This window comes from Seriola lalandi, unplaced genomic scaffold, assembly GCF_002814215.2.
Source record: "Seriola lalandi dorsalis isolate HSWRI2012SDOR001 ecotype SW California unplaced genomic scaffold, Sedor1 jcf7180002054580, whole genome shotgun sequence".
NCBI lineage: Eukaryota > Metazoa > Chordata > Actinopteri > Carangiformes > Carangidae > Seriola > Seriola lalandi.
In genome coordinates, this window is record NW_019525133.1 from 9,478 (window position 1) to 36,711 (window position 27,234).

At 40.9% G+C, this 27,234-nt stretch overlaps 1 protein-coding gene across 2 annotated transcripts; it reads right to left on the reverse strand.

The window, feature by feature from the left end:
• Window positions 1–28: 28 nt before the first annotated feature.
• On the reverse strand, window positions 29–26,604 carry map3k21 (mitogen-activated protein kinase kinase kinase 21). 2 transcript variants are annotated; one of them, XM_087177078.1, is made up of 11 exons: window positions 24,817–26,604; window positions 11,564–11,744; window positions 11,301–11,449; window positions 10,597–10,772; window positions 8,910–9,150; window positions 8,158–8,280; window positions 7,303–7,398; window positions 6,281–6,431; window positions 4,666–4,760; window positions 3,488–4,318; window positions 29–3,391 (listed from the first exon to the last, which is right to left on the reverse strand). In XM_087177078.1, exons 1-11 carry the CDS (start codon window positions 25,607–25,609, stop codon window positions 3,021–3,023), a joined length of 3,207 nt encoding a protein of 1,068 aa, XP_087033204.1. In that variant the 5' UTR covers window positions 25,610–26,604; the 3' UTR covers window positions 29–3,020. The 2 variants fall into 2 exon arrangements, with proteins under 2 accessions (XP_087033204.1, XP_023273900.1); XM_023418132.2 differs by lacking the exon at window positions 7,303–7,398 and having other exon boundaries at window positions 24,817–26,603.
• Window positions 26,605–27,234: the final 630 nt, after the last annotated feature.

Below are 27,234 nucleotides of genomic sequence, written 5' to 3' on the forward strand. Positions count from 1 at the left end.
GCCTGAAAAGAAAAACACAAAGGCAACATTAGTCTCGATTTGGACTTTATTCAAAATGTTGACAAACTTGATACTCTTGATCAATCAGGCATGAAATAGCCAATACTGTAATGATAACAAAAAATGGTTCACTGAAACGGATGTGCTGAAAGCTCAATCTGTGACACAGTCAGTGTGTGACAGAAGTGCTCAGTGGTTTAGAGGAAGTGTTGCGTTAAACAGGAAGTCTTGTTATTTGATCGGAAGGTGATGGGTCTTTCAGCAACAGCTCTGCACTGCGCCTCTGAGGTCGTTTGTGAAGTTTTTATACGGAGTACTTTTCTTTGCGAGGACTCCTCACTAGCAGCTAGTTCATTCATTTAGTGGTTTTGGTCCTGAAGACAAAGAGGCCTTAGTGCTGGTAGAGTTGAATTTGGTCCCATAGCCAGAAGCCTGAATGCACCATATTGATGACTGCTTTCACAGATATTATTGCTGCAGTTTGTCAAAAAGCAGTGGAATGTTTGTTTGGGTATGTCGAGTCATCTTTAACCGTAACAGACAAAACCCTTTGTTTACCACTGGCCAACAAAGTTTTGAGACTGGACGACAAACTGCAAACTTCAGCTTCAAACTGAAATACAATATTTTAAAAGGGGAATGTACAGCACCAGTGCATTGTGGTATTTACAGATACCCTCAATTCTTAAAATAATGGGTAAATCCAGTGATATTTTGACTTGTAAACTGCACCTTTAACAACTCGATGATTAGCAAGGCCTTTACAGTGTTGGACCTGGTTTGAAAGTCAGTCACAAAGTACAGAACATGGGATACTTCATATTCTACATCATCATAAGATGCCACAGTGATACACACATCAGGAATCACAATTATATTTACACCATTTGGGAATTCATATCTTACTGTAAATGAGCCCTTGGTTTGTCCTTCAAAAGTCGGACACATTTTCCACTGATCTCTAAAAAACAGACTGAAGTAAGACAGCGATTAAAAAAACAGAGGGAATATAATCACCAGTTAACTTTCAAGAATGGGTGTTAAGTTAATTTGTTCATATTTTTGGAGAGAGAGCGCCCGGGAGTGACCGTGGAACTAGGTACAGTATATATCCTTCATAGTCAGACCTTCATACCATCAAATTCTTATAGGTCCGGAAAAAACATATCAGGATAATGAGCCTTTGTTAATCCTGAGGAAGCCAAATAATCTGGCTCTGAGTTTACAGTATGATAATGAAATGCAAACTGTGACTTCACTCTCTTTAGCCAAATTCTGAACTCAAATGTCTCCAGACTTTCATGAGAATGATGAGATAAGAAATTTGGCTACATGGGGAAACCATCTGCTTAGTGTTACATCAAAAGTGTGCAAAAAGAAATAAAACAAAACCAAAAAAGATGACTCAGCTAAATGTCAAACCAATTAAACGTTAACAGAGTAATTAGGTGTGTTAAAGGAATAATGGTAATGGGGATAAAGACATAGATGAAGTTGAGCTTGAAAAAAAAAAGAAGAATAAATAACTTGTTTGCATAAATTAAAAAACTGTGTGCACACAGGACAATAAAACTGAAGAGATGAATCTGACTTAATGTGAAGTACTTGAAGACACAGGGTCATACTGCTTTACAGCACAGGTATTTTGTGCACTTAATGTTTTAAACAGTGTCTTAGAATAAAACTTCTCCTGTGTGGTCACTCCCGGGCTGTGCAGTAATTAATTCATAACTTAAATCTGATATCAAGCTGTGTCATTACAGGTGCAGCCAATCAGATGTCAACAGGGGGATTAGAGTATAAATTCAGTAATTTGGGGCACGTTTTCCTGACATGAAAATTCATGGCTTAAGCGCCCCGTCCCCCTCAGCTGCAGCGTGCCGAGTACATGAAATATTAACCACAGAAACCTTTCTATAAATACTCTGAGAAAAATCCATATTAGCAACACATGACCAAAACAGTCATTTAAAATTTAAATCCATCTTTTAAGTGAAAAGATTCCAAGTCTGCTTTGTGGGACCTCAAGTGTTTTTCTACCTGCACGTCTAAAATCTTCAGGGCATTCTAGGAGGAAACATACTTGCATCCCTGCTACGATCCAGTATGTAACCTGTCCCTCGTACAAACTGTACTGCAGCATCTCTGACTTTTAAAACAGTCATTAAACAGCATAGATGCAATACAAAACAACTGCCAGAATTAGGCTGATAAAAAGAAATATTTACAAACAAGGCATAATGATTTTTTTTGTTCAACATTTTAAGGGTACATGCATGCATGATTCTCAAGTCAAAAAAAAAATCTAAAAGCGTGATCACACAACTTTGAAACTGACATGGAATGTATCTCCTGTTGGTTGCTAAGGTAAGGTCAAGTCTTTTCATATTAAATTACCTATAAAAATATATATATAAATAAAAAGGTGAGGGTATTGTGTTGCGAAAGCTGCAGCAGCGGTCAACGTTTAGCTGCACCGACAGAAGGAGAAAGGAAGAGGGTGACAAAGTGAGAGAGAGGGGGGGAGGGGGAGAGAGAGAGAGAGAGAGAGAGAGAGAGAGAGAGAGAGAGAGAGAGAGAGAGAGAGAGAGGGAGAGAGAGAGAGAGAGATGAGCGGACAAAGGTGGCAGTGGAGCACCGAGGGATCAGAGGAAGAGCTGCTGATCCAGCTCTGGAACGTTCTGCTCACGTTTCAGAACTAGGTGTATGTGTGTTCCATAATGAGACACAGCAGTGTGTAAGGCCGCTCTCAAACTGAGATAAGGGTGCTCATTCTAGAACTCCTGTGACACAGATGTCCTATAGAAGTCTCAGACTTGGTTATGCTCTAGAACACTGACATCACTATGTTCTAGAACTAAGACAAAGCTGGGTTCTATGTTATAGAACTTTTTTAAAAAGGCAGCCTGGTTCTAAACCCTCCAGGAGTTCTAGGCCAAACAAATTCTGTCTGTATTTTCAGGAAAGCTCTAGATTGTATGGCATGAACTATGACCACAGCAGACCACTTCTCAAGGCGCCTAAGAGAGGAACTCATTCTCCAGCTCGAAAACGGAGGGCCGTGCCGGGGAGCTCTGAATGCGGCAGAGCGGCACGGTGCAGTCTCGTTTCTGGCCCTCTGTGTCCATGTCCAGCAGGGAGCAGCCTACCCCTACCTCTGATGACAGCACCATGTTCAGGTTTTTTGCTGTCTTCTCTCCGGAGTAGTGGCCCAGTGAGTAGCTCTTGTTGCGTCCTCGCAGAAGGGCCCAGGCGTGGTGTTTGGACCGGAATGACACTGGCCGTGGTCTGGAGAAGGCCTCCCCGCCAGAGGTCTTCTCTGACACTCCGTCCTTCTCTTTCTCCTGCTTCTTCTGTGTGGCTGGAGGAGGCAGAGTAGGTGGGCCATTGGCTGGAAACAGACAGAACAGATACATTTTTGCGTGTAACTAACTTTTAAATTGTATACACATGCTTACTTCCTGTCCCCCTGCTGTGTATCACTCACTATTGTGGTTGGTAGTGTATTTCTTCCTGCGTAGTCGCGTCCCTGTGTTATGGTTGCTTTGCTCTGGTGGCTGGCTTTGGGTTTGCACTGGTGTCTGAGTTTTAGCTGCAGTCCTGTTACTCTGGCCTTCTGGGGATGCCGCTGGGCCGGGTCTGGAGGGCTCTGTGTGATGATTGACAACCACAAGCTCAACTTTTCCGGGGCTAGACTCGGACACCTCCGCCTCAGACTGTAAGAGGCACTTGGTGGAGTTGCATTCCATAATGGCTGACATGGAGATGAGATTGACAGGTTGGGTGGAGGTGTGGTTTGACGAGGCCTCGTCTTTGCGGGAGCGACCACTTGGCGGTGAGGTGCTGCGTCGGAACCGAGTCGCACGTTGAAACAGTCCCTCCTTCTTTTTTTTCTCTTTCTCCTCACGCTGGGGCTCGCAATCTTCAGCAGGGGCTGAGTTTTTGAGAGCCTCCCTAATGTCATAGCCGAGCACGACTGAAGCCAGCAGCGAGCCGCAGCCATACAGCACAGAGTCCGTCTTGCGGCGAGCTGACGTCCGCTTCAGGCTGTTGGTGGGGGTGAGCTGTGGGGTGGTGGAAGTGGACGAGGTGGATGTGGTGGTGTAGGGGTCGTCTGGGGTCTCTGGTGGGCCACTCTGACCTGCTGCGCCGACCCCGGTATCTCCCGGCCCACAATGCCCACCGGGGCTCTGAGGCTGCTGCTCGTCCCTCCACAGAGGTAGATCGATGTACACCTGGTTGGGGAACTTGAGCTGCTTTGGTTTGGAGCTGCTGTCAGGACATTCCTGGGTGAATGCCTCATCTTTACCGGCCCCCGCTAAAAACGCAGAAGTGGAAATTACAGACATATGACTGATTCCTTCCCTATACACGAATCACTGGTTATATAAAAGCACCTGCTGTTTGAGAACAAATGACTTCATTGTGTTTGTATGAAACACCTGAAAGGTAATTAAAGGACATTAAACCTCATTTAAAAGTAACAAGCACTCAAAAAACTTTTAAAAAACTAAGATTTTAAAACCTATTCAGTCATAAGACTCTTTAAACAAAATGTCAACAAGAACTGCAGAGCAAAGTTCACAATAATTATTCAAATATCACACAAACACAAAAAATTTCTAATTTTAAAATGTATAGCATCACAGTGGATTTTCAGCTCACCTTGTTCGGCAAACAGGGCAGCGAGAGGGACAGACTTCTGGGACTTCACCAGGCTGGTGGACCAGGGATTACTGCCGTCTGACAGAGGACGCACTCTGAAGACGATGCACAGGTACAGAGGACACAGACGAGAGAACATGAAATAGACTGTTTCTCTGGATGGGGGGGCTTGTATAGCTATCTTAGTGAGGACCAATTTCAGTCTGAAACCAGTGTAGTGAGGACATTTCTGCATTGTGATGACATGTTCGCCAGTTTCTCACAACTTCAAAATACTGTTTTAAGATTAAGACTTCGGTTTAAAGTTAAAGTTATGGTTAAGGTTTAGGTTATGTATCTCATTGTGATGGTTAAGGTTTGAGCGGATGTTGTCAAAGTGTGAAGTCAGGTGGGTTTGCTGGTTTCAGCTGCAACATTGTCTTGTGGTTAGTTTTACCACAGGTGTGAAAGAAGAGAGATCGTCTGCTCTCTAGAACTGTTATGGTAGGACGGATGCGGCAACCAACTGTAACAGAAATTAACTAAATGAAATGAATCACAGTGTTTCCTCTACATTCATTTATCAGTGGCGGCCCGCCACTGCTAAATCATAGCCGCCACGCCTTCAAATTTCTTTTCTTTTTCTTTCTTTTTTTTTTTTTAATTGTCGCAAATGCACCACCGCCACATCTCTCCACCTTCCCAGCACAGCCTGTGTGATGATGAGCGCAACAGCGGGAGGAGGGGAGGAGAGGGGAGGGAGGGAAGGAGTGGGGTGGTTGGGGGATCCTATTGGAGTTAATTACTCGCGAGAGCGCGGCATTGAAAGTGACATCACGTCAGGCACCAGGTCAGAGTCAGAGAAGTGTAGTAAGGAATAAGGCAGCGAATTACCGGAGAAAAGGTAGACTTATTAGCCAACTCAGTGACGCTAACTTGGGTAAACTAATTGATAGCATTAAGCTAATATCTACACGTCATTATGTATTAACTGCTGACTGCATTTTCAGATGAGCTTGTGCAGATACTTCTTCTAAGAAGAGAAAGACAACAGATGAAGAAGACTCTAGTCAGGTAGCCTATCATAAGCCTTTTATTGACTCGTAAATGATGATGGTTAGGTAAAAAAATTGTATTTTAATGTTCACACTTGTAATCAGATGTGATGTGAGTGTAAACTATATAACGCTGTTAGCGTTACGTTACTCACACTTTTAATGTAATCTTATTAGACAAGTAACATTAGACAGGGAGGAGTTGTTAAACAAAGTGGAGGAGAGCAGAGCACAGCAGCGGGAGAGCTGGGTGAAGGTGCAAGAGAGAGAGATGAAAAATCCTAGAGGAAACACTGAATCAGCATTGAAATTATTTTCACTTGTCATAAATGATGATGTACTCTTTGTGGTATATTTCCATATTCCAGAGGTGAGTCAAAAATAACACCTAGACATGAGGATGTAGCCGTGTTGTTTGAGAACAGGAACCAAATGGTGGCCAGTTTCCAGACAGGTAGTGTCTGCTTTTTTTCTTTGTCTATCTATTTGTGTGTGTGTGTGTGTGTGTGTGTGTGTGTGTATATGTGTGTGTCTGTGTGTGTGTGTGTGTGTGTGTGTGTGTGTGTGTGTGTACACTCTACCTCTCAGCAGCAGCAGGCCTTTCTTTGCTCTGCACTGAACTGGGGCCCCAGGTTCTTCCTTTCTTCTTGATTCCCTTTTTCACATCATCAAACTCCTCTGGCCTGAAGAGGGTGCTGCGACCCCACGTACGGTTGCTCTCATCTTGAGTAACTGTTCACACAGACCAGAAGTGTTACCACACAGTCAAACAACTGCATTGAGCTGGTAGGGATTCTGCTGTAAACATGTTAGTAAGACTATTATATATATATCTGTAAAATCTCAATTAGTTAAAAAGTCTAAATTACCACATAAGAATGTTCTATCTGAAAAGGTGAGAGATTTTAAGATCATTCTACACTGGATGGATATGAGCCTTTAAAATCAATAATCAATGATCATAATAACTCAGTTTGATTCAGGAAGATGACTATTTAACCTTTAACCCTTTCATACTAGAAAATATGATTATTAATTTCTGCACATGTAAAATCAAAAAGCCAAAAAGCAGAAGCCAAAACTCAAAAAGTTGTTATAAAAGTTTCTTATACGTGTGGGTTAGTGATTGTGAAGTTGTTATGAAGATGTGAAGGAAAGGCAGGACCAAACATGTCAGGCCAACAGACTGGGGCCAAAATTGCCATAACTAGAAAAATATTTATTAACAACATTAACAATATGTTTTTAAAAGTACCAATTATATAATTCAAGCCAAATAATATGAGATGATCAAAAAAATATAAAAATATGAATGACAGATTGGCCCTAGTCTGTGGCATAAACCTCATTGTCTCATGTCATTTGATTTTTAGGTTAAATAGAGGACCTGTGAAACAGTTTCAACCAGCAGCAAACACCAAAATCATGTTATAAACCACACATCAGGAAAACCCAATCAGCACGTACAATCCCCACTGATGGGAGGCTGTTAGGCATCAAACCCTTTCAATTGTCAAAGTCAGCAAAACACCACATTCAGGGCTCGGTACTGTTAGCCACAGAGTCCACACCCACGCTGCATGTGGGGAGCCAATAGCCTTGCCTGTGCTCCTGAGCCCAGAGTAGGCTGTGAACTCGCTGGTCAGATCAACATCCTGTTGGTAAACATACAAACTGTCCCTCCGCATATGAGATGTCACTGAGGAGGGAAACATACACGTTACCTCTAACCAAAATGAGCGTTACGACACAGGTATTGTGGTGCAGATGCTCCTAGCTTGTACCTGCTGTGAAACAGAACATTTAGTGCAGTTCTTCAAATGGAAGAAAAGCCTACTTGTGTTAAGAGTTGTGTTTCTTCTGCCACGACATAGATGCATATGTCTGTAAGCATTCATGCATATCTGTCCCAAATTTGCCCTTTCAAGACCAACCGCTTGCCAACAAAACCAGCGTCAGTAAGTAGACAGCACCTTAAAACAGTTTTTGGCTTCTGCTGATTCTGTAAATGTTAAGGTAGTTTTTGAATTTCTCCCTCCATCATCTCCGTTAGTGCTAAACATAACAAAAACAGTGATTCTGAGCGCCGGCTGCCTGAATGTCGCGATCTACCACCAATGCTCAAGAGGAATTTGTTCCAGTTATTGCAAGGGCGTTGGTGCGTGACTAACAACATTATCAATCTGTTCAAACAACTGGCTGACTGCTTGTGGCTCTGGGGCTTTTGTTCACACAGCTCTTGTCACTGTGAATGACACTGTTCCCAATGTTCCCTGTTCCCATGACATTCTCTGTGGGTTGATGTGATTTCTTCAGAATATTTTTAAAAATACACAGATTTAATAATCCAGGCCAAGACCAAGAGTTTTGATGCAGGGGATGGAGGAGAAAGACAGACCTCAAACTAAGGAAAACTTTAGTATGGAAAAAAAAAAAAGACGAAGAACACCAAACTTACGCTGAATGGCTCGTAGCCGAGGGATGAGTGTGGGACTGCTGGGAGGAGAGGAGCTGGTGCTGTGAAGGCTCCGCCTCTTGTCCATAGAGGGCGACGCCTGCACGGTAATCTTATGCTGGAAGTCTGCAAAATGCAACATGGACATAAAGACAAGTGCAATACAGTCAGAGGGATTATACACCAACATGTATCCTTAAGTTTTTGACACAATTCAAATGTACGACACACACAAGCACACAAGCCCTGCACACATTTGTACATACTTAATGATTTGAGAGTGACAATTTTTCCTGAAATTACTTGACAAATCCCTGTGGAAAAATTCATTTGTCCAGTTTTGGGGTTAATATTGTCAGAAATGTTACAGGAGTGCTGTTAGAAAGTACCTCTATTCACTGTTTCATGCAGAATGGCTTTAATATTTTTTTTACTGCAGTATTAAAGTATTTACTTACAAATTCTTCCCTCTCAGGATTTAAACCGATTCGTGCACTGCAGCTCAGAGTACATACACTGTGTTGTAGCTGTAGTAATTCTGTCAGCTAGTTCGAGCACCATGAAAATGCTATTTGCTATGCTTTTGAAAATGCCCTAAACATCACTTTGTCAGCGAACAGCTCATTTTAAGTGCCTGTAAGTTCTATCTTGAGGTTGGACACAGTTACATCTTAGCTCTTTTCACCGCTCCCACTGGAGGACCACCATTTCAAATATGAACCCAAGTCAAGACACCGTTCAGTCTGCACGCTAACCTGAAGGCAGGCTGATGCGGTTTCCATCCTTCAGTTTAAGACGGGAACGTTTGAATTTGCCCTTCCTCTTCTTCACGTTGGGCTTGTCTTTGTTGAGCTGGAAAATGAGGATGTTGAGCTCTCTCTCCAGCACATTGATCTCCCGCTCTGCCAGCTGCTGCTCCCGACGCTTCAGCAGCTCCTCCTGAGACTTCTGCTGGAGGGCGGCCCGCGTCAGCTCCTCTTCCCTGGAACGTAGCTCCTGGAGAAACCAGAAATTAAGACACGAATATGGTTAAACTGACAGGCAGACTGGAAGACAATTGGAAGTGCACTGGCACCCAGATCTCCAACCAAACTGTTGCCAGCCAAGTTGCATTGTAGGTAATGTAGGCACCAGGTCAAAATGAATAACAGTACATGGAAAAAAAAAAAAAGATGTCCTGGTTCTGTTGCATCAATTTTGATGTTTTTTTTTCAAATGTCCATCATAAAAATAAATCCAAATATTATTTCTTTCACCTTCTCTGGATTATGATTCAACTGTCATGTATTTTTACATTCACGATTCTGTTTCCAATTTGTGCTGGTTGTCAAAGTTGCCCTTTTAATGAACAGTATTCCTCCTGCTGTCTACACACGGACATACACACACATATTAGATGCTGTAACAAGTTGGTTTCAGGAGATTACTGCCTGCTGCTTCAGGCTGTGTTACATAGCTAAACAAGCAGTCTTGTCTCCTCCCATGGCTTACTTTTTCTTCATTCCCTCCATTTTCTCTTTAATTGCTCTCAGCTGAGTATTAATAATCCTTACTGGATGACTTCCATAAAGCAGCTTTACAGTCAAGCCCCTTCAGCCACCCACCTAGACACAGATTACTGTGGGATGTTAACAGGAAATCTGCTGATGCACTGGCTAATTTTACAAGTAATCTTATGTAATTAGCAACAGGAAAAAACTTTTTTTTCTTCTATTGATTTATGAAAGCTTTACATATTAAGCAAACTTTGAAGTTTTGTTATAGTGTAGCGATGTAAATAATGTCAGTTGAGTTTTTAATTGATTAAAATGACTGTAAATAACATAACACAAAAGGTACAGGTTCAGATGGTTAGGTATAACTGGCAAACTAGAAAAAAGCAAAATACATATCTCTATAATACAAAAAATACAATAATTCATACAAAGGCACAAATTCAATCTCTTAAAACATCACCATCACCGGTACAGATTCCAGTACCCATGTCATTCAGTTCACCATTCGTTGACCCAGGTCTGTGTGCTGATCCTGCTGTTTCTCCAAACACTAATTAACCCCCCTTTTTAACACAGCAACAGGAGACTTATACAGGAAGCAGATTAAGGTCTTAACAAGGGGAAGTACGCTAAAGCACCTCGGCACTGATGACTCATTTTCTTAAATGCGTGATTAGCTTGTCCACTGAAAGTAACCAATTAAACCTATTAGTCTGTAAAAGCTTTTCCCAAGTGATCCCAGCAGGGTTGGACCTGCTCTTAATAACGGATTAGTCAACATGTAGAGAGAAAAGTACAAGTTAGGTAGGAGGTGTGTTACATTCACTGTACAGCAGGTTTCCAACTTCTAACTTTGCGTGACACCTGCTAGCCCTCTTACTGTACATATGGATTCACGCATGGATGTTATAAGGATGTGTCTGTGAGTCTCATCACTTTGCTCTACCTTCTCTTTGGTCCTGAGCTCATCAAACATCTCCTGAATCTCCACACGCCAGTCATCCTGCATGCTGTGAAAGGAATCCTGGGGCATGGTGGCCATCACCGCCTCCTCGATGGCCGACAGCTGCTCCAGGATGCAGGAGAAGGAAGGACGCACGTGGGGGTCCTGGTCCCAACACTCTGGAAACATACATTGCAATGTATATAGATTGATACATTAACAAACACACTCAACCAGCATATAAATGTATTGTTTCATCTATGCAAGCAATGGTAGTCTACCACTGTAGAAAACTATTAGTGCTTGGCAAGAAGAAACTATTTAGTAATTGATATAATTAAAGCAGTGTTATTAAGGTAAAATTAAGATGTGTAAAATTATAATATCCACATTTAATCAGTATGAACAGCAAATACACAAGCCTGGAGGGAAATTTTGGTAATGAGTTACAAAGAGCCTAAATGTGTATCTTAACAATATCTGTAATGGAAAATCTGCATTACACCCACTGCTATATACTGTACATATCATCTAATGACAAACAACTACTGAGTAGAAATCCTTATGTGAATCCATTTTAAGTTTCATTATGAATTATATGGTTATTTAAGGGCTAATCCTTAATTTTAAAAATTCCTGAAATAACTATTTCAGGTCATGCTTTCCTACATCGTGCAGGTACTGCATGGCTGCCCCTGTTAATTTACCTTCCATGAGCTTGGCGAAGGGTTCAGGGCAGGTGGAGGGGATTGGTAGAGTTAACTTATTGACTGCCACTCCGTAAGCAACAGCCAGGCCATCTATCCCTCGGTAAGGCACCTCCCCTGTTAACAGCTCCCACAGCAAGACGCCATAGCTAGTGGATGAGGAAGAAATATTTAACAAAGGAATAAGGACTATTGTCAGACAAATGAGAAAAGTGGATGTTTTACTCTTAGGTCTGTGCGTGTGTGGGTGTTATCTGTCACACCTCCAGACATCACTGCCTTTGGAGAAGAGAGACGACTTGATGACCTCGGGGGCCATCCAGGAGTAGGTGCCTGCTGCTGACATTTTTGTGGTTTTGTGCCACTCCCTGGCCAGGCCAAAATCTGTGATCTTCAAGGTCTTCCTCCCGATGTCGTCATTCTCAATCTTTTCAAGTAATAAAACTGAAAAGAGAGAGGACAGGGAAGGGATACATTAGAGTGGGATCATGGAGGTGACTGGAAGTGGGATGAAGGCAAAAAAGGACAAGATACATGAGGGAAAGGGCATAACAAGTGATGAGTTATTGAGAGAAAGGGACAAGGGGAAAGACAGGATTGGGATGAGAGTGACAGATGTGAGGGGGTAGAGGAGAAGGAGAAAGACGAATGAAAGAGAAAGGGAGATACAAAGAGTGGGGGACAGAGAAAAAGACAACTGCACAGGTGAGGACATGATAGTCGATATTCAACAGGGCCAACAGCGGTATGCAGGTCATTTATTACTGTAGAAACAGAAGGTTGACAGCGCCACAAAGCACCTGTCCTCGGGTCCTAAAACTGTTTAACACATTAAAGACAGCCGGAACCCTCCAAACCTCTCCGTAACACTACACCTGGCCCGAGAGCCCTGCCACAGTGAAGACACAACCACCTGACGCGTGAAGCCAAGACCCTCTACACCAATCATGTGTTGAAAAAATAAAATGACACATTTTTCTGACTGGTTCTGGGTGAGGACAAAAATGTCCACATGCGATAACAACACTAAAATAGATTGGAGGAGGATGAAAAGGATTTGTAACTATCAAACTTCACTTTTGCTTTTCAGGTCAAAGTGGATTTGATGTTGAATTTGTTCAGGAACAAGAGTGTACACATTAAAACACATACTAGTATAAAATCCAAAATATCACAGCCTTGTAAAAAAACAACACAATGCAATCTTAGTGCTCATATTAATGTTTCTTATACCTATATTTTCTTATTTTTACGGATGTAGAAAATTTTAGACCAGATTCATCTGCAGTTAGAGATACACCATTCCAATTCCAGTTAGCCAAGAAAAATTAAGAGTAAATTGTCTAACCACTAAAGAAATGATAAAATAAGAGTCTTATCCGTGTAAAATGTAGGGCTGTGGACAAATTGTTTCCTTATAAACTGACTATTTGTTCAATCGAAGGCCAAAAAACTGTGAAAAATGATGAATACAATTCCTGAAGTCCAAGGTGATGACTAATCAGCAACTACTTTTATATTATGTTCATCACTCAATCAACTGTTTCAGCTGTAGTAAACTGTACACATTTCAATGAAAAATAAAGAAATGTAAGCTTGAGTAAAAGGTACATAAAAACCACAAAAAAACATGCATTTAGCAAAACAAAACCCAACAAACAAACAAAAAACCAAAACCTTATCCATGGCAGCAGAGAGTGAGAGTGAACACTTATCATTAATTCACACAGGAGTCAACAACAAGACATTGAGAACATTTAACCTTTTTGAACATGTGCCACCCACAATCACACTGAGGAGTTGTAACATTTTCCTACTGCCAAATGTTTCCTTTTCAGCAGGAGTAAACCTGATACACTAACTGGTAAATATTCTTCTTATCTCTTTACAAGAAACAGCCTTTTCCATGAAATGGTGAATCAAAAGCCAAAACAGACCCTTTGATCCTTTCATCCTCTTGGTATTATTTTCAACATTTGCTTTTGCCTTTGCCAAGATCTCCTCACATTACAAACTGTGCCATTTCATTATTTACATGCAGTCCTACCACTGCAGGTAAGTTTGAACATGTCCTATCAACTGTGGTGAGTCTACGAAATGTCAAATCTAGCAGAGAAAATAAAACTTGAGAGGCCCTTTAGGTGCTCTGGCAAGGCACTAAGGTGTAAAAGTTAAAGCAAACAGCTAGAATAAAAAAAAAAATAAAAAAAACATGCGAGTGTATTGTTGGCGTGTAGACTCTGATAGTATTCCCATGGGAAAAAAAGGATGTAATGATAAATATACATAGTGGAAGTCTTGAAAACACATCAAGGCATTTGTGTTTCTTCACCTACTGTATCACAAAGTAAATGACTATTTGTTAACAGCTTTCAGTCAAGGCTCTGTTATGTGTGTGTGTGCAAGTATTAAGTGGCTGAAGGAGCTGCACTTTGTGTGCTGTATTATCACACACTGACCTTGGACTTACTCCTCCACAGCAGCACCAAACTAAAACCTGCAAAAACGCACGCATACACACAAACCTGTTGTAGAATTCACACAGTAATGCACAAGCATGCACCTACATTACACTTATGTACTTATTTTTATAACCACCTGAGATACAATTGGCTTACTTATAAAAAGCATACTGATCTTTTATCCTATTTTAAAATACATTGTGACCAATTACACAGGACGTGTCATGGCTGAACCACATCTACAGAAAGATGTAGGAGGGGTGGAAAGGAGGGATCATTCTTCTGCGTATAGTGAATAAAGCTTTCCTACACAAGTGAACATGATCATGCACGCACTCAATATTTGTGAGCTCTTATATCTATAGCTAGAATAATTATTGATTAATTGATTAGTCTACAGAGAGAAAAATAATCATCATATATTTTGATAATTGTTTAAATTGTTAAAGTCATTTTCAAGCAAAAATGCATTTGCTGGTTCCAACATCTGAATTATGAGTATATTGCGTTGTCTTGGTTTTTTTGTGATAGTAAAAGAAAATTTTTGTTTGTTTGTTCAGACAAAAACAAATTGATGACATCAACTTGGTAGGAACTTTTGACAGCCATTTTTTTTTTTGTTTTACCCTTTTCTGTCATTTCGTAGACCAAAAAAATAATTGGTTAATTGAGAAAATATTCAATTCTTAATAATCTTCAAGAAATAACACAAATAGCACTACTGCATATAACTAATATTGTATGTTGCCTCACCATACTGTGCTGGATATTGACTAGTTTCTCATAATTCACATCCATTAAGTCACCGCACATGACCCCAAAAGTAGGCTTTATTTTGAAATCAATGAACACTGCTCTTGCTCCTCCTTTACTTGTATAACAATGAAATGACATCTTTCCAAAACAAGATGCTATATACAATATAAGTATACAACATGCCGAGCAGACTAGTTCCTACCAAAAACAAATTGTTTGGGTCATTTCCTCATCAGACTCATTGAAGTTACAGTTACAGGGTGATTTTAACTTAGTGTTTAATAAGCATTTTCAAGGTCCATCAAATGATTTCAAGCACCATTTTAACCATAGTGTGAGTCGTATGGGTCTCCATTAATAACAGGGGTATTGGTGCCATTACTAGCCTCGGGCACAGAGGGGATCCTCTACCCAAGCTGCAACAATGGGAATTCCATTACAAACAGGTTTCACTAGACCAATGATATACTCCTACTTCCTGTTGTCAAGTCCTCTCTCAGTGATTCCATAGATTCCTCCCAGCAGGCTCTGTAGGTTTATAATGACTTATGATGGCTTAGTTACACAACCAAGAAGAACAGTGGTTTTGGGATAAACCCGTCTATGTTGATTGGCCTATAGAATATCATGCCAAATTCTTTCTTTGTAGCTCCATGATACTTCAGTGTCAGCCCTCTAGAAATTTCTTATAAAAGACCTAGCTCCTGTCTACATGACTCCGTGCTGACGTTATGCTACAAAAACACCTTTAAACACCAGCCAGCCATTTTGTTTTGCTTCTGGGGTCTAGTAGCAGCCAAGCTAATAACACAAACACACAACGTAACCAGTGTTGGTTAACTTGTGATTCAATGTCATGTGACTGATAAAATGTTACATCATCAATTGCATGATCCAAGCATACAGTGCAGGCCATAAAGCTTCAGACAGATGCATTAATCAAAGAATGAACAGTGAAATAAATACATATCAAGCTAATTAAAGCCTCAAAAAATAAAAAAGACAATTGAAGCAACTGTTGCTGCAACTAACAAACTTCTGTCATTATCGATTAACCAGCTGATTATTGTTCGATTGGTCTGAAAGTTGTCTGTCACAGTTTCCTAAAGCCCAAGACCTTAAAGCCTTAGACTTCAAAGTCACTTTTTTGTGTGTTTTAGAGCTGAATTGTGCTACAGAAACAGAGCTTATTATATTATCATTATTATTATTATTATTATTATTATTATAATGCTTAAGTGACCCTCACAATCTCATCTAAGCCCCCCTTTAGTGAAGTTAAATTTAGCAACTAATGATTATGTGTAGTATTTGACCAAACACTCCAATTTAAAACCATCACATTTAAGAGGGTTGAAGCAGCAAATCTTTGTCATTCTTTCTTAAAATTGACAATGATTTGGTTATCAAAATGCTAGCAGGTTAACTTTCTCTCGATCGACAAATTGTTTAATTGACTAATGTTGCAGCTCTACTTTAACACATTCAACACCTAAACATTCTGCTGAGAAACTGCTGACTTCAGTTATTCACTTTAGCTGCTAAACAGCAGAATCACATTATGTTTCCAAACATGAATGAATTAATGTTCAAAATACATCATCTAAACCTCAGTATTAAATCTTAATAGCTTCACTTGAGCAGTGATCAAACAGACACTGAAACAAAGGTGCATTAAACGTGTATATTTCCTATAGGCATGTGTTTGTTAGTCTTAATTTTGTAAATGTAGAAAAATGGACATATCTTAGTAAGTAGTTCATGTTATAACAAAGTTTGTAAAGGGGAGACTAATTTGGAGAAGGAAGGAAGGAAGAAGCTAAGTAGAGACTCATCATGGTCTCTTCCTCACTGACTAATAGCTCACCTCCAGCATGTAATATTAACCTGAACGACAGGAAAACGCTGCATGTTAGAAGGAAGATTGTTATCATGTGTCTACTTGTTCGTCAGCAGGATAACACAAATAGTACTGAACCAATTTTTTCCAAACTTTGTGAAGAGATCGGCTCTGGGCCAGGGAAGAGTGTGGATGCAATCTCTCAGGAAACAATATATGGATCTTGATGTAAAAGAAATTCAAAATTAAAATGAAAAAAATTTTAAAAATCAGACACATGGTGTTAAGACTTCTTATTTTTACAAGTGTAGTGCTGATCCAGATAATAATCAAGATCTGGTGGAATAAAATGTTTGGTCTTGGCGGTGTTATGCCCTCTACTGAGTGGCATTCTGGTTTAAATTAAATTATTCTTTCAAACATCTCACTGCTTTCAGTCAATTTTTACATTTTGCTTCTGTAACCAGGGAATTATGCAGAAACACTGCACCTCTTTCTATATGTGCCAAAATTCATATTTAAATAGTAAAGTGCACTATCTCAAATGAAAAAGAAACAAAATAGCTGTATATTTTTGTGACAATACATAGAGTAGTTTCAAAATTACATTCAAAAAGCAGAGAGAGATGCTCAGGCTCTTGCTGACATCTATTTAGGGTCATCCTAAAAGTCAAGCCCCAGGCTAAACCCCACCCTGTACTGGAAAGATAAATCCAGTGCCTGCGTTCAGGCAAAGTGTAAAGTTAGCACAAGTAAAGCCTTCACAGCTGAGCTAATGCACAAAAATCAGGCAGGGGCTCGTCAATCGTAAGTATTGTTTTGCTCCTACAGACAAGCTAAAGCCCTGTTTGGAGGAATATGTTTAACATGGGAAGGTGGAGCAATGGTAACATAATTATTACTTACGCATCTCATGATTTTAATCCAGCATAAATAGGCCAAGTCAGTCAATTTTAAGAACTGCACACTGACACATTGTTACAGGCCAGTAAAATCAGCCCAAGGTTTTAGTAAATGCACGAAAACATCCATGAATCTGCTGTTATACTTGGGTCATTCTCTGGGCAAGAAACCTTACTTGTCTATTCTTGTTTTTTCAACTAAATTATTGGCGAGTACTAAATGTAAATATAGTAAGACAATGTTCTCAAATATCCAGAAGTGGGCCAATGCTTGTGTCAGCTATGAATACCCAGTTTACAGTAAACTACAGCTTACATTAATAAACGCAGCTGTGTGTAGCCTACAATTATCATATGATTACTGTTAGATTATTAGATTTCCCAGCTGTAAACGTGATGCATGAAACCTGTTTGGTGTGATAAAAACTATCTAAATGGATGGTTTACTTTAACGCTAATTTACAATCTGTTTTTCCACTGTGAACTAGTCATCCACATCACAAATGTTCTGTGATACTATGCAATGACTGTCCTGAAAAACTAGAAAAGACCCTAACTTGTTTTCCATGCTGCTTCTTTTTCTCAGTCTATACCCTCTTAGTCTTTTGAAAAGAAAATGTTTTGAAGCGGACAACAGTGCAATGCAATTGGAGATGGATATGCCTCCAAGGCAGACCCCACCCTCAGTCCAACCCCCATTTAATTCCCCTTTCCAACAGTGGATCTTCAGGCAGACCCATCTTTCATGGTGGAACAGTGGGAAGATCAGAAGCAGAGCTGCTGTCTTCAAAGCAGGTCCCACGCTTCTTCCCATTGCTTTCTCCCCCTCAAGGTAAAAAGAAAAAATACACTTTTTGGGCAACACTGGGCACACACTCCTCTCTCTTCAATAAACTAAAATTATCTCAAGTTTTACACTGCAGCCACTGAAATTCCACAAAAAAGTGAGGAATTAAAATAAAAAGCAAATGTTGGAAAGTTTCAGCACAGATGCAGTCTTGTGTGTCAGACATTGAATAGTCCTAAACTGGATTTTTACTGACACAAGTAATCATCCATGTATTAAGTACTTTCACTTTATCATGAGCAATTTGGCTACATAACCACACCTACAGTATTTCATGCGCATGATACAGGGAAGAAAAGCAAGTCTTGAAGCAGTACTGAACAGTGAATCTGCAAACAACCACAAAGCCAACTCATTTTTTTTTTTTTTTTTTTTAAATATCTTTCTAGCGACAGTGCTGTGTGAAACGGTGCTCTTATGATTCTAACAATTTAATACAACTTTTTAAATCAAAATTTTAAAAGGTATATTAATGTATCACTACAGATTTTTTTTTTTTAATTAAAGCAGTTCATTTTTAGTACAATTGTGAGGCTTCTTTTATTTTTTTGGTGGCATAACAAAGTGTTGATGCAACATAGTTACTGTAAAAATTCTGAGCGTTGCCGCCTAACTTGACGTGGCAGTATTTTCGTAATTGTGCCAACAGACTAAGCATGAGAGCAAGAGGGCTTCCTGTAGTAAGCAGAAACAAGGCTGCTAAACATTCCCCGACTAGTCTGTCTCTCCCGGCTGAAACGAAAGTGCCCCCAGGCATTCTGGTTGATGGGAAAAGGATCAGGGCTAATGGCTGGCTAAATCCATCTATCATGGTCACATCTCTCTGGACCACTTGCTCCTTGTCTGTCCTCTTCCTCTCCCGGTTTGTGTCTACTAAAGCTTGAATTAACCCGTAACTAGGCTAATTAAAACATAACAAGTGTTAAAGGTGTACGGCTAGTACCTTTTGCCGCATTAGTATCTATCAATGTGCTGGGGAGCTAGCAGGGGATTGGTTGATTTGGAAGGCAGCTCTTCTCAGCTGTGGGCCCTTTTCCTTTTCACCCTGCCCTGCAACAATAGGTGCAGTCAGGGAGAGGTCATAAAAAACACAGTGAAAGCATCTCCACTCCTCCTCTCTCCCCTCTGCCCATTCTCTCGACAGAGAAAAGACAGGCAGTAACTGTCTGTGTGTCACCAGGGGTAATTGTGGGAAGCCAGAGAAAAAGTTGCCCTGCAACACCTAGTCAAGCTTTGGTAACTTTTCCTCTTACATTCCTCTTATTCCAGAAGTAGAGCAGGACAGCAGAAAAATGAGGAGGAGGAAAAAAACAGAATCCTCTTGCGGGGCACTTTCACTGAGGGACATCAAGCCCAACAGTTTTCTCTCCTGTGGTGAACTCGTTATGACCTAGTAATGAAAAGCAGGGTTTAAGAGGTGTTCTTTTGCAATGATGTTCCCACAGAAGTAGAGTGGTTCACAGGGAAACCCAAATCCCAAATCTACAGATAGATAGATAACTAGGTGTCCTTAGTATTTTCATACCTGATGGTGCAGCAGTGGGAGGATGGTAAAATGTAATGGAAGACGCATGCAAATTAACACTGGTATCAAACTGGTAGTCGGTGTCCGTCTGTAGTCTTTTAATTTGGATATCGGTACAGAAAATGTGCGATAGTTGCATCCCTCATTTTATTTTTTCAAATCTATTTTTAATTGCAATAGGAACAAAGTACTGGTTGTGTGGCTCTTTTAATTCAACTGAAGTGAGAAAAAAAAATTCTAATAAGAATAAAGAATTGAAGACTCCACTTTTATCAGCAATCACATATACAGGATTATTATGGGGATATATTTATTACATTATATTCATTCAGCAGACACTTATGTCCAAAGCTACTTATAGTCAGTGCATTAGTTACTTGCCACAACAATATTATTTTGCTACCTGAGTAAGCCAGTTTGGACTGTCCTCTCATTTGGTGAGCCATTTTAATCAGTCAAGTATGAGTGGGACTTGGGCTGCAACTTACTATAAAATGTCATTAAAAATGTCCATCTCAGTTTCTCAAAGTCCAAAGTAATGTGTTCAAATGTCTTATGTAGTCTGACCAACAGTTCAATTGGTACTGTTGTTTAAAAGCTATCAGACATGTGTGAGAGATTGACAAGACTATGACATCACACAAACCACCTGAACTTTAGCTTACTTTTGTGCAGTGTGCTACACATATAGGGAAGTTAAATAACAGGTGCACAAGCCCTAGCATTTTTGCCCTGGTTGCTGCCACTACTGGGTCTTCACAGGGTCATTCAGGGGTGTGATGGTTTTCATTCTCAACTCCGAATTCAACACATTCCCTCCACTTATCATTTTTCTTCATCTGTACGAATATCAGTGTATGAACATGAAAGAATATCCTTTCTGTGCTTCTGTATCTTTTGTCACATCCTCACAGATCTGCAGAACGGTGGGTGTGTTGAGAAAGAGACAGGAAGAGGGAAGGGAATGCAGGGACAGCATGATGAAGTCTGACAAAAGCTTAAGATTGATGGGAGAATGCTGTTGCACACGTTCCAAACAGAACCCCATCAGTTTCAGTGGCGTTCAAGCACACATTCCTTGCATACTATCTCTCGCACCAAGATGTGAAACTCCAAAGTAAATGTGGGTTATGGGTGCTGGCCCAGGGCCAGGTTTCAGTGTGATTTCTTACTCTCATCTACTGCTCTATAATACTACCACCCATAGCTCTAGGGAGAAAGTTTAAATCAAAGTTGTGGGATGAGAAAGAGAGAAAGGTCAATGAAGGATGGAAGGAATACAACTGCAATGCAGAAAAGGAAGATCAAATACCTTTATCAACAAATCCCTCCAGGGTCCAAAATCAATTATAAATTTATAATTTAAGTTATCCAACAAGTATTGATTGTGTAGCCAAAATCTGATATGACTTAAGCATCCATACCATAAAACTGTCATTTAAATTAAGCAATTAAAACACATAAAAGCCATTCTATTGAATTTAAGTGACATTCATTACAATGAATATAGAAAATTGTTTATTCCTCTCAGCTTGTCCAATCTGCAATGTGTTGTAAACATGGAGGCAAAACTTCAAGCATGCAGTGACATCTGCCTGACATGTATTGCACATATTTATTTTAATCAATGAATATGTCTATACAACAATACAACTGTATTGAGAACAGTAGTTTTTGGATGACAATCAAGCTCTATGACACACAGACATATATAGGCTATATCAGGCTGCAGCTACACAGACAATACTTGTTGCAGGATAAATTCTTTGTTGATTTTGATCTGCTCAAGGAGTTTGTCAATCTCAAGTATTATCCTTTAAAGTTTGAAAATTGTGTTGGCCAAAAAGTAGACATAAAAAATAATAAGGAGCAAGAGGGAGCAAAGACGAACAAGGGAGGGAAGGCAAGTAAGGAGAAAAATAACGAAGTAAGAAGAAAAACCCCCTCAGTTTGTGGCAATAAAAGAGTACCGCTGCTCTCTGGGAGATTAAATATGAACGGAACAAAACAAAACGAGGGCTTTGAGACCCTCCGAGTCCTAGCCATTCTTCTGGCCACAGTAGCCTAGCAACCGCTGCTTGACCAGTCCATTGTGCAAACGTATGTTAAGCTTTTATCCCTCATTAGCAACATTCCTCCCTGCAGGCTGGGATTTTACAGATTAGGTTGAAAAACACAAAAGAGAGAGAACAAATCTTGCTGACTTCCAACATATTACTTTACAGGCTAATCATTGATCAAATAGCTGTATGTTTGTCTGTGTGGAGCATGTGTACACTGCAAGTTGATAAATGACAGGCTGAGTAGTTGAGTGAAGGTGGAGAAGTTTAGGTGTTTTTCTGCCTCTATATATATGTACCTGTCTATGTGCTGGTTTATCCTTAAAATAAAAACTGGAGTCAAACAACCTGACAATACATACTAGTAATAGAGACAAGATACAGCCACACCAACAGACATAGCCCTTATTAAATATTAAAAAAGGGACAGATTGCTGATTAACAATCACTTAATGCAATTTATCAATTTTATTTTTACCCCCTGTGAAGATAATTCTCACTCCTTTTATCCTTTTGGACTGACCAATGCACACACAACGCCAAGACACAGACAACAGGCCCACACTCGCAACAGATGCAACAGTTGCAGATGCAACAACTTGTCTAAGCTGCTCATTCTGGGTTTTTTCCTGGGAAAACAACCCAACACACCACAGGGTGCCATTTGTGTGTTTGTGGGTAGGAGAGAGTTGTTTGTGAACCCACTGCCCGGGTTCAAAGTAAACACATTCAGCTTCTTTCATTCTCGCTTTATTTAGATAAGACTGTATGTTGACTACAGATGTTCAGACTTCTGACCCTGGAACAATCAACTACCTGCAAGTAGCAGAAAAACTGAAATTTATTCCACTGGCCTAAAAGAACCCCCTGGTTTCATTACAGCCCAGAAAGGCAATAAGCACATTGTGAATGGTCTCTCCTGTGTTTTGTTTTAAAAGCTCCCTCCTTATTTAAAGCTTATACTGTCTCTTGGTCACAGTGAAGTGGCAGGACAAACACATCGATTTGTGTTAGCAGAACTGCGTCTGTTCGGGGGAGTTTGTTTGTGTATGTTCACCAAACATCCGATTAACTCGAACAATCCAAACAGCAGTTAAATCCTTTCTCTCCATCTGCCCTTTAATTAACACAAATCTTCATCTTAAATAAGACTACTTTTAGAGTTGGGCTCTTCTACACTGTTCACCACATGGTGTGATCATAGGCATTATACGCACATTAAATGCATTATTTCAAAGTTTTGTTCCAAATTGTTTTAAAAATCTACTTCTCCAGACACAATTACTGTCCACATTCCAAACTAGGTGATAATGTTATTTTAGAGTGAATCAGGTTTGTTCTTATCTTGGACAAACTACTCATCAAGTGCAAACAATTTTACTCAATGGATATACTGCACTGTATAACAATTACATTCTAAATTATTGGTATTTGGTCTGTATTCAGTTTTTAAGATTTACCATAATATATTTTACCAATTTTCCTGTGAATATAAGTGGGCTATGAAATTAGTCGTGAGGATTGACAAGGTGTGGACTTCTTGTCATATTTGCAGTATCCCTGGTGTTTATTATCTGAAACTATAACCATGTATAAAGGTCATGTTTGCAGCATAAAAATTTTATGATCACTGGGCATATATGTGTTTGACTTGCATGCATAGATTTTTCAATGCTAGTCCACAGAGCACCCTCCAAATCTGTGCAACACTGGGAGATAAATTTTGTCTTAATCGGGTGATCATGGAGGATCTGGTCTGTGTACATTTCACATGTTTTGTCTCTACATTCACACCATAACTCTCACAGCTGGAGATAAACAGACATCAATGTGCCAGAGCTGCTCTCCACATGGCCCCAGGTTGATAAGAAACTCTGGTCACAAAGGGAGAAATAGTATTTGGAGTCATATTACAGACATAAACACACCTGAGTTGAAGTAGGTAGCCTGTGTCAGTAGGTAGATGACCCAGACTCTTTTCTCAATGGGTTCTGGCCATTCATTATTCAGTCCTGGGAAATTAAGGTTAGACCGATGTCCATGTAGGACCTAACACAATTGTTGGCCTTCTGTACTGAACCAAGTTCAACCACATGACCCCGCTAAATTATCAAGAAACACAAAAGGGTAATTTGCAAATACAAAAGTCTATTTTATGTAATTTATTGCTGCAAACACGAACAATTGCAAGAACTATTAAACTGTGCAGACATTCCTTGGAGTCTTACATTACAGAAAACCCCTAAGTGCATATTTTTGTCAATTATTATATGTAGATAGGTTCTCTGTCTGACTTGTTTTTACACTATGACCTCTGGCATTAGCTCTGGTTGATCAGGCTGGCCTGACAGTGTAGACCAAGTGTGTCTGGTTATGTGTTTGGCAAATCACTGACTTTATTTGAACAACATTTCAGCTTGGGGTGGAGAGGGGGCAGGGGAGGTGTGTGTGTGTGTGTGTGTGTGTGTGTGTGTGTGTGTGTGTGTGTGTGTGTGTGTGTGTGTGTGTGTTAAAGGATGAGGCAGTGAGTGCAGGGGGGTGGGGGGGGTAACCCAGCTGAACAAACCCTGACTTTATTTCACATCCTCTTGATGGTATCCCCCACCACTTCATACAACCACAGACCTTGTCAACATCTTTAAATCTATCCTGAGTAAAGGGCAGTGTTGTACCTGTGATGTTGTGATATACATAATTATTAGTTTTCAGCAACCTCAGTTCAGGCTGTAATGACAAAGCTGTGTTTTCCTGATAACCTATAAGAAAGAGGTGAGCATTTCCCATGCCCCCTGTCTTTAATACAATATTAAACAACCACTATCTGTGCCACAAGTTGAGTGCAGTTGCCAGATTGAACTGTGAGATTGTCTGGGTTGGATAATGCTTAAAGTAATTGCTTCAGAAGAGGCTATGGAGTTAGCTAACACTTACACAGTTAAACAGAACTGAACCAAATCGTGGCTATAAATTACTAAAGGAGGATGTACTGCATGTGCAACAGGTGGATGGTTCTCCCATAGACCCTGTGAGGACTTTCTCCTAAAGTTAGGATGTTCATCTTCATGTAATAAGCACACAAACACGCACACACACACACACACACACACACACAATCTTTGCTTACTGTTGCTAGACTTCAGGTCACGATGGATGATGGGTACCACGGCCTCCTCGTGTAGATAGTGCATCCCGCGTGCAATCTGCACGGCCCAGTTGACCAGGATGTGTGGAGGGATGCGCCTTCCGGTCAATACCCGGTTGAGTGTCCCGCCTCGGGCATACTCCATAACCAGACACAGGTTGGGCTCATCCAAACACACTCCCTCAAGTTTAATAATGTTTGGGTGCTGCAGCATGGAGAAAAGTTTAGCTTCTTGTTTAACACTGCCGGCGGTGGCTGTTATGTCCTCGTCTGGATCTTGCCGAGCCGCCTTCACTGCAACCTCTTGATCTTTCCATGTGCCTCGGTAAACTTTGCCAAATCCACCCACGCCTATGATCTCCTCTAGTACCAGTTCAGTGAAGGGAATCTGAACGGGCGAGCTCGGGACTTGCTCTCGTGTCCCCACTGACCCACTCGTAGCTGGTAGACGGTAAATAGCGGGCTGGTAGGTGACATAGTTGGAAGGGAAAATCCCGACCCGGTGGTTGATTTTACCCGTCCACCATCCCTCGTCCCCGGAGATTGCAGCGTCCTTGGACAGGACCTCCACCACGTCCCCTCGTCGGAGGCTGAGCTCGTCCTCGCCACTTGCCTCGTAGTCGTACGCGGCTGTCCATAAGGACCGAGTCGGGCAGAGCGGGGCTGAGTGAGCCCACGCCCGAACTGGTGGTGAATCTGTCCAGGCATGCTCCCCGGTCCCATCGCCGCCCGGCCGCCCTTCACCGTTTGGGAAAGCGGCCTGCGAGACATCCATTTCTCGGTGGCCGTAGCGGCACCATAGGGTGCAGAGCTTTTAGAACAAAATGAAAACTTTAAAACGTTAAGAGATAACTTTCTGAAATCCGCATGGTGTCACATCTACGAGGCTAGCTGATGAGAACAGAGGGGAAGTCCCAGCGCAGCCCACGGCAGGGTCAAACCGTGTCCAAAGTCCTGTGGGAGAGAGTGTCTACAACCCCGTATCCACGTCGCCACTCCGGTAAAAGTGTATGAGGGTCAACAACTAGCTAGCGAGGTTGCTGGCTAAGGTTAGCCGAAATACTTTTTAGCCAGTGTCACCACTTTATGGGCTGACGGAATATAGCAATATAACTTTGGAATTGAACAACTTAAGTGTCAAATCTCAAACAATCTCATCTACAAGAGAAAATTGTATCCCACAACATGGTCTCTGTTTCTATTTCATGCTAACACGAACAAGCTAAAGTTAGCTCTCTACCGATGGAGCTAAGTTACTGTTTTCGCAGGTGCCGCAAGAGGTGCACCTGCACCGGCCACTCCAACCCAAATAAAGTGAGCCTCCGAGGGGCAGGTTTCACTGTCAAAGTTACCAGACAATCTCATCTAGTCACCGAGTCCAGAAATGTAAAGTTCGTTTGATAGTTTTTTACTTTAACAGCAAATTCCAGACTTTTGGCTAGTGGGTTAGCTTAGCATAGGTCAGCCAGTTGACTACTACGGCAGTTGGAAAAGTTGCTCCTCTCAGCTTTAAGATCGGTTATTCCCAAGTTTATTTCTCCGTTGGTGACGTGAAGAACAGCCGAGGGTTGAACGCTTAGAAAGCGCATCAAACATCCAGAATTTCAACGAAACAATATGGGAATAAAAAACATGAAGAAAAAAAGTCCGTAAACCTTAATCAAAACAACCCCCCCAATCGCCGTTGTCGCCAAGCGGAGTCGGACCCAGCAGTGGCTGATCCACGGAACGCTGCCGCTGCTCTCGGTGCTGGCTGTGGTGCCCTCTGATTGGTATGTTTTGTGACACGTGACCATAGTGTCAGCGAGTAAGTGTGGGGTGGGGGGACGGGCTGGGGAGGAGCCACTGTAGGAATGTGTGAGGAGAGCGCGCCTTTAGGGAAATTATGGGAATAGTGAACCATATAATCACACACACACACACACACACACACACACACACACACACACACACACAAACATCACACACACACACACACACACACACTTTCTTAGTCCCCTCCAGCCATGTGGAGGTGTGAGGGAAAAAATTACTGTAGGTAAAGTAGTTTCATACACTACAAATATAAATACTCCTACTACAGCTACTGGTAGGCTATTATTAGAATGGGAATCAGCTTTATCTGCCACGTGCGCAAGTGTGTTGTGATTGCACGGACAATGCAATATATGAGAGACGAAACACAGACAACTACACAAAGACAATAAGGCTATACACTCACTTAGTTTATTAGGAAGACCTAGCAAAAACTAATGCAGTCAAATACAAGTCATGCAATCAACCCTCCTTCGTGTAGGTTACGATGATAAATTATTCGCTTTAGAGAGGTGTTAGATCAACTGTATTATTATCTATCTATCCATCTATTTATTTATTTATTTTTTGGAGGAGGAGGGGGCT